Source organism: Sinocyclocheilus anshuiensis, unplaced genomic scaffold (genome assembly GCF_001515605.1).
Source record: "Sinocyclocheilus anshuiensis isolate Anshui unplaced genomic scaffold, SAMN03320099.WGS_v1.1 scaffold1805, whole genome shotgun sequence".
NCBI classification, from domain to species: domain Eukaryota; kingdom Metazoa; phylum Chordata; class Actinopteri; order Cypriniformes; family Cyprinidae; genus Sinocyclocheilus; species Sinocyclocheilus anshuiensis.
The window spans coordinates 281,191-294,759 of NW_015540382.1; the positions used below are offsets into that span (position 1 = coordinate 281,191).

Here is a 13,569-nt window from a genome sequence, read left to right on the forward strand (position 1 = left end):
AAGTGCATCACCTGGGTATTTGGAGTGCACTTCTTCTTGCTGAAATTTCCTGTGTGAACACAATGCTCACACTATTTGTACTACAAAATGGCATAGGAAAGTGGCAAGCTGTTCAGTTCCTACAGTACATTTCAATACTGCCTCAGCCTCGCATTCCTCATCATTTTCTACAATGCATGAGTCCTGCTCTGGGATACTATATGGATGGAAGAAAGCATGGTTTACAGTAGCAGATGTGTAATGTTTATTTGTGTGAAGTTGAGGCACTCACCCCTCTGGGTGCTGGAGCACAGAGACCATCAGCTCCACGGCCAGGGCTCCAGCAATCATGGCCAGTCCGGGACGGCTCACAGTGCACTGCTGGTCTAGAGTTCTGTCTCTGGTAGACTAATTACGGAATAAGAGTTTACTAACAGGTCGAGTAACAACTGAAATCATGGAAACCAACATATTAATTATTCAGTCTGTAAAAGTGTTTTATTTTGGACCTGTCTTCAATCGTATTTTGCTGTAGGATATGATTTCCAGATAAAAGCGTCACTTTAGCATATGATTGATTGGTTTCAGCTGCACATTTGATATTCTAATATAATACGTGTCCTGAGAAAAACCTAATTTCAGCTAGGAAAGTGATTAAAAAAACTTGATTAAAACTCACGTCCCCAGGGGCGACCACGTCATTACAGAAGTAGCAGCCGAGACGATGTCCAGGTATGTTGGAGAATAGAGATGCTCCTGAAAGTGAACAGAAGTCATGCTTATAATAGAAAAAAACAACAAGAAAACATCAGAATACAGCACCTCTTAGATCTTCAAGTTTGCTAAACAGGTTCCACACCTTTTGACCAATGAATTTCTATGAACCTTGACCAATAAATGCAGTGAACTTATCTTTTGAATGAGGAGAGCTGGATATATATTTAAACGGATCATATGTATAAGAGCAAAATAAATGTTGGAAATTTTTGGAAGATGGCAGATATATTTACCAATTTGCCTGTTTGAACTTTTGTCATCTGATCACAGTTTTACAGATAAGATCATTACATTTCAATTACGCAAGAACTTAATTCAGTTACACCCAATAAAGAGGTAAACTCCTCTGGGGTCATTTCCACTCAACCATTACTGGACTGGATCTGTTCACTGAATGCAGCAATTACATGCCTACATTACAAGACAGACACGATGAAAGAAAAGGGACTCTGGTTATATTTGCACGACTAAGAAATGAAACACATTTAAGAAGCATCCAACATACTCAACATTTTGTAGATTTATTTACATAGGCATTATATATAAAAAAGCTGATTGTAGATGCTGTCCTTTTGAAGAAAGCTGCTTTTTGTCAACTTCATATTCATTAGCAGTTATAAGTAAATAAGTAGAAGCATAACAAAATGCAGTAAACGGTAAAACTATCTGTGCTACAAACCAGTGTTTATGATTACAATAATAAAAAATAAAAAAACATGATAAGAAATACCAGTTTGCAATATCAGCTAAAATAACTGGAAGCGGCTGTGTCGTTAAAAATAAGCATGTTAATAATTATGCTATTAAAAAAAAACAAAAAAAAAAAACATGAAAAACGAGCAAGTGATCATGACCCAAAAGTAATTAGGAATTTTCCATCAGAGCCATGGATATGATCAGCCCAATTCAAGCTTGAAGTAGCACCTTCATGGTTTTTCATGAGTCACACAACAGGCGCAGAATGAGTCACGAGCCAGTCACACAGGAGGCGCTCTTGCATTCACAGCTCAAAGGAGTGACAAAGAATAGAACAGAAAGCAGGGGTCTTGATTTAACTTAACACAGTCCTAAAAACACAGTGCTCATGGTGCGAGACAATGAAAAGCGTTAAGATGGACGTAAAATATGTCCATCTACAAGAATGGTAAAAATATCACAGGTGGAATACAAGAATCTGTTTTGTGTGAACGTCCCTCAAGCTCTGTTGTACCTCAGACCATACCTCAGACTGAGAGCTCAATGCAGCAAGAACAGGCAGCATAACTTTGTGTCCAATAGTAAAAGGCCATTAGCTAGGTGGATAGATAGTCTTAACAAACAGACTCCGGTACTTCAGAGCAGAGCTCTAAATATAAGACTAGAGAACTATGAATAATACCAAAAAATACATTCAATTATATTGACTATCCACCTTATTCCTACACCCCATGACGCTTTGAGCGAATTATGTGTGTAACTTCTGTTAAGCTGTAAACCATCAGTGAAAGGCTCGCCCTATGAACGCAATAATACTTTTTTTTTTTTTTTATCTGGGTAGAATGAGATGCCATTATTCTACTCGCCCTTCAACCATCGAACATTAAAATGACATTTAAAAGTGTAAAAGCATAAACAAGGTACTTTCAACAGACTATGAATAACCCCAAAAGCACTACTCTTTCCACTGCAATAACGGACGGGTGAAATATCACTCTAATATATACGTTGCCTTAATCAAAAATTTTCATTAACAATGCGTTAAGCATTGCGTGATAATATTTCAAAGTGATTTCCGTCATTTCGACAGATGATAAATTGTATTTACCTGTGAAAACAAACAAACCTGGAAAGAGACGTGAGGAGGAGAAAAGAAACGAGAAATTTTTTGTGCATTCCAGTGAATTATTAATGGGATACATCGTAAATTAAATCAAGAGAACAGAATGTTGTCCTTTTTCATACTATTACAGCGGAATGCAAAGGGAATAAAGAAAATAATCATGAGGAAAAGAATGCAGCGACTGAAAAGAGCTCTTGCCATAGATATTCTTGTTATAACATGTCACGTTAAAATACCAAGCGTTGTTATTCTCATGATGTCTGAAAATAAAACATGAAGGCAAATCGACAGCTCATTCAGTCAAAGAGACGGATAAGCTTTATTTGTAGGGCAACGTTTTTGAATGGAAGTTCCCTAAACCGGAAGTGCCATCCATAATTCAAAACGCAGTAGGCTCGTCAGGAATAAGGTGGATGGAAAATTCAGATATGAATGTTAGATATGACAGGCATGGTGATCACAATTTTGTAATTCAAACAAAACAGCTGATAAAAACATCACAAGTAATCCACAGCACTCCAGTCCATCAATTAATGTCTTGTGAAGCCAAAAGCTGAAACAAATCCATCATTAAGACGTTTTTAACTACAAACTGTTGCTTTCGAGCTCATAATCCATAATAATGCTTCCTCCAGTAAAAAAAGCCATCTGGTCTGAATCAGGAGAGAAATCTGCACAGATCAAGCACAGTTTACGAGCCAAAACAGTCCAAAACAGCTCTAAACAAATATGTGGCTGGATAACAAATATGTAAGTGCTATTAGAAACTAGAGGTCGACCGATAGTGGATTTTACCGATACCGGTAGCTAGGTGGCCGACACTGGCCGATACCGATTAATCAACCGATAGTTTTTGAAATGGATGTTGAACGAAAACTAAAATAGTGCTTTACTATTTAAAAACAAAAAATACTGAAACAGTACTGAACCATACTTTGTACATAAAATGTGCAAATTATATATTGATCATTAAAGTTATAGTTCATTAACTAATGTTAACAGAAGCAACGTACAAATTTAAAAATATATGAAGTCATTATGTACATTAACAATGATTTGGGACAAATATAATGTAATTTAACGGAAAACTGTGTGAATGCGCTCTGCGGCGCGGCAGGATTTCTGTCACTAAATCAACATATCAACATGCTTTCTCACGTCACAGCTTTAAATCTGCAACTTCAATGGATAACAAACGCATTAAAGTGGATATAGCTGGATATAAACTAATGCAAATAGACGGTAGCAATCGTGACATTAAACATTTGGGTCAGACTCGTGTGTGTTTTGGTCACATTGTTTTAATGGCTTGAGGTGCTGCTAATGTGTGCGTCCTCTCAGCCTTGACAGCAAACATACTGTTGTTCTTTCTCCACTAATGCAGCATCTAGTCAACAAATTAATTACTTAGTAATGAAATGAAAGCATGCACTACAGCAGTGGTCTTCACTATTTTTTTCATGGGAGCCGCACTGATATGACATCCAGTCATAAATAGCATGTCTTTTTATCAATCTGTCATATGCAATGCAATGAAATACAAAAGGGGCTATCATTATTTATCATTTACCAGTCAAATTTGTAACTGAGACAAGATTATTTAAAAAAAAAGCAGGATTACCTTAATGCTGGAAAGACCTTAAGTTATTTTATTTTTTATACTAGCCCATCATGTATCTAACCATCCGAGTGCACATTCGGCGTTAAGAGCTGTTAAGATTAAAACTGGTCAGTGTCATGGACGTAGGACAGAGCAAGTGTAAATATATTTTCTAGTCTATATTTCCATCTCTTAAATGCCGCTGTTTTAGGTATTTTTAAAAAAATATATAAATTATTTGTAATAGAGCAGACACTGTCTGACCGTGCCTACACCGGACGCAACAGTTGTCGTGCCGCGCCCTGCTGTGCTAAAAGTCTGTCTACACTTGACGCGACAAAGCGACAGTTGCAAATCATTTGAACGTAGTGTCAGTACAGTTCGTCATAAATAGAACGAGGCATCAGTTTACTGATGGGGATCGTGTCGCATCGCATGGTGCCGCGCCGCATCCAGTGTAGACAACATCACTGGGTTCTATTGTCTTTTGTCGGATCGCGCCACTCGCGTGCGGTGTAGACATGGTGTGAGTTTTTTTAATGGGTTATGTTATAGCCCTGCTTGTTTTTAATGTTTTTATGAAATATCTGTATTGACTGCATGATCATATCATCATATTATTTACTGCCATGCAAGGTACAAAGTAAAGCTTGGCGATCCGCGCAATGAGTAACACTGGTCTAGAGCACAGAACTGACCAGCCTGTGGCCAAACATGCGAGCCACAAAGTAAAGCTTGGAGAGCCGCATGAGGCTCGCGAGCCGCGCAATGAGTAACACTGCACTACAGTATAATGTGTACACACCGTTTAGTTGTCGATGTTTTAAATCCGCGAGTCTGAAGTGTCCGCTCTCAGTGTCACGTGTCAAAACAAACAGCACGTGCTGTCAGTGATTTCCGCCTCTAGAGGCCGCTCTCGCTCTCGTACTGTATAATGACAGCGGAGCTTCAGCCGCTCCAGCAACAGACGCAACCCAGAAAAACTATCGGCATAGATTTTTACAGATAGCCGATAGTTCCAGCAATCAACTATCGGTGCCGATTAATCGGCAAAACAGATACATCAGTCGACCTCTATTAGAAACAACAGTTTGATGTTAAAAATGTCTTAATGCTGGATTTGTTTCAGCTTTTGTCTTCTCCAGATGTTAACTGATGGACTGGAGTGCTGTGGATTACTTGTGGATTATTGTGATGTTTCTATCAGCTGTTTGGACTCTCATTCTGACGGCACCCATTCACTGCAGAGCATCCATTGCCGAGACACTGATGCAATGCTACATTTCTACAAATCTGATGAAGAAACAAACTCATCTACATCTGGGATGGCCGGAGGGTCAGCACATTTTCAGCAAATGTTCATTTTTGGGTAAAATATTCCATTAACTGTGATGACTGATGACTTGACATTTTGCATTTGAGGTTTACCGTAAAGCTCTGCTTTGTGTTTACATTCTGCTTTTACAACATACTTAATCTAAACAGCAACAAAAGCTGTGAAAAACACCTGGATATGTTTGAGCTGTACCTGGTGTGATGGTGGCTGCTGGTGTGGAGGAACATGAGGAGTTGGAGGAAGCAGACATGGGGCTGGACTCTTCAGACTGTGACTCTTTGGGTTTCTTAAGGCCGTGTCTCATTACCACAAACGTGTCGAATCCCAGAGCAGCATTAACTATCAACTGCAGAGAGACCGACATATTGAACTCTCTCTAAAAAGGTTCAGTCTGGATATCAAGTAAACCAAAAGATGTTATGCAAAAAAGCAAAACAATTCTAAAACTTCATTTCCAGTTTTGAATTTGATTTTAGGTTGGATTTGCTCTCAGCCTTTTGGGCCTAGCAGCTGTACTATTACTATTATTAACAGAAAACTATTATTATAATTATAATATACATTAAATCATTTTAATAGTAATTATAAACTAATAATAATGTTATTAAAACAATTTTTATAATAATAATAATAATATTGCTACTGTAATCAGTTATAATAAACATACATATGTGCAGTATGCCCATTTTAGAGTAAAGTGCTGCAAATATAGAAGCCCCCTGTTATGTCAGATAGGGGTTATTTGTAGTTAAAGGTTCTTAAATCAGATACAGGACAACCTCTGTGTAGCACTTACCAACAACTGTGACAATAACCTACAATAAAAAGGCAGGCAGCCACGTGAGCAGAAAATAAATAATGAAATATTGGAGGGAGGAAGCTACCTTTCTCTGGCTAGCAGCGATGACGGTCGGAAGCCAGCGGCTCTCACGAGTGTCCATCAACAGGAAGACCACATCGTGTTCAGAGATAAGCTTCTCCAGCTGTTCCACATCCTGCCGAGCTTGAGCCATTGTCAGCTCAGAGAAGTTCACTGGGTGGCCTGGCATTGGGATGCTCATGTTGTAGCCCTCTGCATTCTGAATAATATATTCACAAAAGATGACATACAAAAACTTTTAGTTACTGAAAAGCTAAAACATTATGTTTAAAATATGAAGTAAAAATGATTTTGAACACTGATGTCTGCACCCACTATCAATAGAATTGATAGTGACAGGAAATTTGGTACATCCATTCTGAAGTATCTAACAAGTAACATGTCAGGCCATTTGCAGAGTTCTGCATTTCAGAAGGTTTGAAAATAAGCAGCTGTGTATCATCTACATGGCTCTGAAAGTTTATCCCATGCTTCCTGATTACATTACCTAAAGGTCACATACTGTATACAATATAAACAACAGAGGTCCTAATACAGAGCCACCTGGGACTCCACAAAAAAGTACATTATCTTTGGGGGGGGGGGACCCTGTAAACAATCTAACCAGCTTTGATTGTTCAAGTCCATGAATGAGAATAATCTCATGCATTGTATCAAAGGCCGCACTGATATCAAGCAAGACAAATCTCTAAGTATTGTGTTTATCGTTCACATCTCAAGTGCTGTTTCTGTACCATTGTCAGAATGAAAAAGTAAGATTAAGTAGATTATCATCAACCAGATGTTCACTTAATTTAGCAAAGACAGCCCAAAATTACTAATAACATATTTAAGTCGGACAAATCTATACCTAAGACGAAAAGGAAAAAATTAATTTAAAATGTATGCGCCAAGTTCTTAGATATTGCAACCTTTGCCAAGTGACCATCTTAACTGAACGACTGTCTACACAGGCTTTCAGTCATCCACACAGAACCTCACAAAGGACAAACCGCAGCCACTCCCAGACTGTTGCTAAACTAATGTCTGTCTGTAAACCCAGTATGAACTCAAAGACACTTAATTCTCACAGTTCGACCAATATATTAACGTAGATAGCTAATGTTGATTTGTTTTGACAGTATAGCCAAATTTGTATGTGAAAAGGGCTATAGAAATAATAATTACTTTTGTATTTAAACATTTTTGAAGAACCTTTATATCCCTTTTCAACATGTTTTTTTTTTAATGACTTTAAAATATCAAGTGGTTTAACGGTCAACATTTTTAATAGAGCTTTAAAATGTGTTTCCATATCTGAATTATTTTAAATCATTTTCAAACACTTTTTATGACAAAAGTATATTAATATCTGTTTGAATAATGAATTTCTTTGGGGTTCATTGGCCATTTTGAATTTGACAACTTGAACTTATCTTGTCAAATAAGGTTATATATTTATTCACTATATTTTACTGATCAAGAGGCATTCTGACTATGAGGGTCTAAAGGACACCTCTCTGTGATATTATCTACTGTTATATGGGTTTTCAGTCATGTTCAACATTCAATCCTGCATGTTGATTTTGATGATACAGGTTATTTTAAAACAAAATTGCTTCACTGTTGTTTATTCTTTTAAGATTTTGTTTTTTTAAATTCAGACTTTATCAAGTTATTAATAAGGCATTCTTGAGACACTGTCTGCTCCAGACAGTCATATCACCTTGACATTTCAGAAGGATTTTAATACTTCATCAGAAGCTGACTTCAACCTGTCATAGTGAGTTAAAGGCTTCAACAGGGCTCGAACTGAGGGGGGAAAAAGATGACAACAGCAGGTATGATATTTCCTTGATTAGAGTTTAAAGACCTTCCCCTGACATAATATTATTGTGCTAAATCAATATCCCTGTATGATTTTTTTATATTTATCACACAAGCAAGAGTGCTTTCCTGAATATCAGCACATGTGCATGATCACAAATGTGCTATTAATTTTTATACAACAGTGCAGAGCAACACTGCAGGGTCTCGTTCCTGAATGAATCTGTTTTTGAATGAATCCTGAGCCAATTATTCAATGATCCATTCATCAAGACAGTCACTTGCTACATTTCTAATTGAATCAGCCATTTAGAACAAATCGTTTGACTGAATGATTCAGTGAATCATTTATTAAAACAGGGACTTGCTGCCACCTACTGGTGGTTTCAGTGTCATTTTTATTTATCCAGGACAGGCCTAAATCAGCCACGATACCAGCAAAAACACATTCAGCAAAATATAGTTTAATTCCTCGTTTAAAAAAATCCCATTTCAGGCCCCAGAAGAAAAACAGCTTATCAATCATAGTTCATTTAAGAAAGCTTATATTTTGTTAAATAACAAGGTGTTTAAAAATAAGACAAATTTTGTAATCACTGTATAAAGTTAGCTACAGGACCCCCCGCCCCACCAAAGAAATACTTGACCATACCATGCCCCCTGAATTTTTTTATACAATTCGACCACTGGGCTTCAATATTCAGCTCAAGCAAGAGGGGAGAAATACACAAAAAAAAAAATGAATGAGATATGTTTTACTACTGTAGATTTGAGAAAATGATCATACATAAACTCAAGAGCATCAAAGCTCAGAAAGCAGCACTGGCAATCTGACCACATCTATTGATCTGGCATCTATTCAGCATGTTTGTGTCAACATTTGTTGTAACGGAAGACATGATTTCAGTTTTGCGAGGTGAGCAGTCATCTCATCCCACTATCTGAGTGAAAGAGGGGCGAGAGAGAGAGAGAGAGTTGTAATTACTGTGGATATCTGGCCCGTCTAATTGGCCTGACACACGCAGGGGTTCTGTGAAGGTAAAACGTGTGGCGTAATTAGCCGAACGGGGGAGCAGATCGATACAGGATGAGCAGATGAATTAATGATGACCAGAGTAAACACAGCAGACAGCTCATTTCATCACGGCTGCCAAATAAAGACATGATAGAAACGCAAAGATTATTTAGCCAGGTGTACTGAACCATCCCTTAATAAGACCCATCCGTTCACACACACACACACACACACACACACACACACACACGAGCGTCCACAGCTCAACTGATCAGATGGTGCACGTCTTACATAAGGATATCACTCTCGCTCTTGTTTTAGCACTTCCGCACTTTGCACTCGGAAAAATAACATTTGGAGCAAATGAAGAAATTGGCACCAAAGAGACATTTATAATGAGGCCCTTCTGAGGTGTGATCAGATAATAACTTGACCAACAACAGTGTAATGTTTCTGCATTTCGGCGATTAGACAGAAACTAAAGCTACAGTGATGAACACTGACCCATCAACCTGCTGTAGAAATGAAGGTGAATGTGAGGTGACATGGATGTTTACAACAACTAATCAGTAAAATCAGTAAGGAAAATAAACAACACATTTCAATGAATTGGGCCATTGCACACAGAAATGCATCTGTAATGCCACTTTAAATTCATGAAACACACACACACGCCTTCTTCTCTAATACTGTGCTACTCTGATAATATTGGAAATTTGATGTGGAAGTGGTAATTGGATTTATTGATAAATATGAACTGCAAGTTTAATAGGTGCTGAAAAATTTTTTAATATATACCAGTAACCTATATTATATAGACTAAAAAGACATAAAATATTTGAATTCATAATTACACTTATATTATGTTGCAGGTCAGTTTGACCTATTTCTATTGTTGAGTTGTGGGAAATACTGGTTAAATTCTGATGTTTTCTCATTCAGGAAATGCCTGCAAAGTGTCGACACTCTGATGTGTTGTGGATTGTGTGCACTCTTTTACACTATAAAATTATGAATTTCTATTATGATTGTGATGTTTGCAGGTCAATTTGAAGCAAAAAAAAGATATTTTATGCACTCCAAAAAGATAACCCGTCCGTTCTCAGGTGCGTAAATCAAGAAAAATTTGATCAACCAAAAATCTAAAATATTCCAATTTAAAGGCCCTAACCCCAGCAAAACATTTATGGGGAAACATGTGGGCCGGATGGGCTGAATCTTAGCCCAAGCAAACCTGTTTGCTTTGACCTCATATACAGTGGGTACAGAAAGTATTCAGACCCCCTTAAATTTTTCACTCTTTGTTATATTGCAGCCATTTGCTAAAATCATTTAAGTTAATTTTTTTTCCTCATTAATGTACACACAGCACCCCATATTGACAGAAAAACACAGAATTGTTGACATTTTTGCAGATTTATTAAAAAAGAAAAACTGAAATATCACATGGTCCTAAGTATTCAGACCCTTTGCTGTGACACTCATATATTTAACTCAGGTGCTGTCCATTTCTTCTGATCATCCTTGAGATGGTTCTACACCTTCATTTGAGTCCAGCTGTGTTTGATTATACTGATTGGACTTGATTAGGAAAGCCACACACCTGTCTATATAAGACCTTACAGCTCACAGTGCATGTCAGAGCAAATGAGAATCATGAGGTCAAAGGAACTGCCTGAAGAGCTCAGAGACAGAATTGTGGCAAGGCACAGATCTGGCCAAGGTTACAAAAAAATTTCTGCTGCACTTAAGGTTCCTAACCTGACAGAACTGGAGAGGATCTGCAAGGAGGAATGGCAGAGGATCCCCAAATCCAGGTGTGAAAAACTTGTTGCATCTTTCCCAAAAAGACTCATGGCTGTATTAGATCAAAAGGGTGCTTCTACTAAATACTGAGCAAAGGGTCTGAATACTTAGGACCATGTGATATTTCAGTTTTTCTTTTTTAATAAATCTGCAAAAATGTCAACAATTCTGTGTTTTTCTGTCAATATGGGGTGCTGTGTGTACATTAATGAGGAAAAAAAATTAACTTAAATGATTTTAGCAAATGGCTGCAATATAACAAAGAGTGAAAAATTTAAGGGGGTCTGAATACTTTCCGTACCCACTGTATATGGTGTTAATGAATTCATGCTTTTATTATGTTATAGCCTGCCCTGGAATATTTAGTATGCATACTCCTTGTATCTCTGTGTGCTGGAGATTTAAGGGGAATAAAAAACTATGAAGGGGGCCCTTGGGTTTGCTACAGCCCCAGGGCCCTCTGTGTTCTGGACATGATCAAAAGCGTCGACGTCTGAGTGGATGAGTTGTTTTCTAACAGTCATTCTCATTCATTGCTGTTGTTTATACTTTTACCAAAGTGTGACTGTTCAGCCTATGTCACATTAGTAATTATGCATATGCAGTGCATGGTAGGTTTCATTCATTTTGGTTGTGAAGGACCATGAAGGAAAATTCTGTTACTTTTATAATAACTATCTTTGTACATTGTTGTTTCCATTTGCTGTCCAGTGTGAAATATGGGTCCTAAAGCAAAGCCAGTTGGGAGCTACTAATTTAGACGATTTACAGACCTTTCTAAATCAAATCAGTGGAAACTCAATGTATTGAAAACTCTTTGTAGTGAGCTCAAAATAATGCAATAATGCATCAGCAAACCACTTTTTTCTTGGTTGCTAATGGCCAAACTGCCTTCTGGAATGACATTTGTTGAAGCTGGCAGCACGATGAATCACAGGAAGTGAAGGGGATATGAGAGCAGAGAGGATTCGCAGGCCTCGTGGATGGAAACACCTGCCAACAGCGTTCCCACACAGAGTCATGAATATGAAGGCCAGCGGAAGTCTGAGTCACATGAGTCTGATGTTACTGCTTAGCATTAAAACACTCGCACAACATGTCCCGAAACTGATTTTGATGCTTAGCAATGGGACCTTATCTGAGGAAAGGCTTCTCCAAATGAAGAAATGGATGAGACGGCTAGTTTAAAAAAATAAGAATTAGAGACAGAACTAGTCAACTGGTGATTAGTGATGATGACCAGTTGGTTTATCTACATATATTTTTGTACAGCATCTTTTTACAGCGACACTGTTTGAAAGGGGTCACTTTTCACTGTTGCACTGTGGTGAGGGAACAGCTGTATGTGTTACTAAGCGTGAAAGTTCCGAAACTGAAGCTGTAGAACTAATAGAACGTGATGACACAGAAGAACTCATCCACAATATCCACATTGACCGCCACTAATATCCACCGCCCCCTGCCATCAGCTCCCACGTCTCACACACACGAGCGCGACTTTAGCACTAGATTTAGCAACTTTCAGACCCTTTTAGCGGCTTTTTTCCATAGAATATTCATACCGACAAACCTAGCGACTTTTCTGGATAAACCTTAGCTATGGTTCAGTTGGAAGATTTCGCCAGTGCTGTCCCGCAAACGCGAGGTCTGACGAAAAATAACGTGATATAAATTTTTGGTCATACCGCCCAGCACTACAAAATAGCCTACTATACAACAAAGATACACATAGAAACGGTGCATTTCAGGCAGGTCTAACAGTGATTTTCAGGTAGCCTACAGAAATTTAATAAATTATGCTAATCAAATAACACTATTTCTATTATTACTCTACTATTATGTCTTTATATCTTTTTTAAAGTACAAGCGCAGTGAGTGATTGTTTTTTTTTTCTTTGTCCTATTTTCTTTATTCAACATTAAAAACACAGACAACAGCAGGATTATTGGAATTATGTGTCTATCACTTTAACACCGTGTCTACACCGCAGCAGCTTGAAGTTGTCAACATGGATGTGACAAAGTGGCCGTTGCTTGGACTATTTCAGAAATAGAACAGGGAATCCATTTACTTTCGGCAATTTGTTGTGTCGCGCCACATCCTGTGTAGACAATATCTCTGATTATAATGGGTTCTATTGTCTTGTGACACATTGCGTCGTGCGCGGTTTGTGTCCGGTTTCTTTCTCAGCTGTTCATGTTCACTTAAGTACCAACTAATTTACTAAGATACTCACTGAGACGGGCATTTTTAACATAATAGTGTGTGAATTTGTCCGTTCAAGCGCAGGAAGGAAGCAGAGCTCAAGATGCGGCTTTCAGGCCGGGGCTTCGGATGTTTAAACTTCCCACTCAGCGCGAGTAACGCGTCTCCTTTCATGTGTTCTAGCTCTTGAATATTTACATTGGAAAGGCTTAAACTTTTGTGATGAAGCAGCACTGACCCGTTAACTGTACAGAGCATCGTTCACATTTGTTCATGTCTATGTTCTCACAACATTGTACTTTTAGAATTTATAAAAATGTTACCGGCCATCTGGTGACTGACACAG

General features: G+C 38.0%; 1 protein-coding gene across 2 annotated transcripts in view; it reads right to left on the reverse strand.

Annotated features, from left to right (window-relative positions):
• Positions 1–13,569, reverse strand: part of atg7 (ATG7 autophagy related 7 homolog (S. cerevisiae)) — a 78,756-nt gene that overhangs the window by 49,283 nt on the left and 15,904 nt on the right. For both annotated transcript variants that reach the window (XM_016484603.1, XM_016484602.1), the window contains exons 13-16: positions 6,396–6,590; positions 5,704–5,857; positions 659–735; positions 272–387 (exon numbers count right to left, since the gene is read on the reverse strand). In XM_016484603.1, coding sequence (XP_016340089.1) covers positions 272–387; positions 659–735; positions 5,704–5,857; positions 6,396–6,590 — 542 coding nt within the window. The remainder of the gene's footprint in view (positions 1–271; positions 388–658; positions 736–5,703; positions 5,858–6,395; positions 6,591–13,569) is intronic.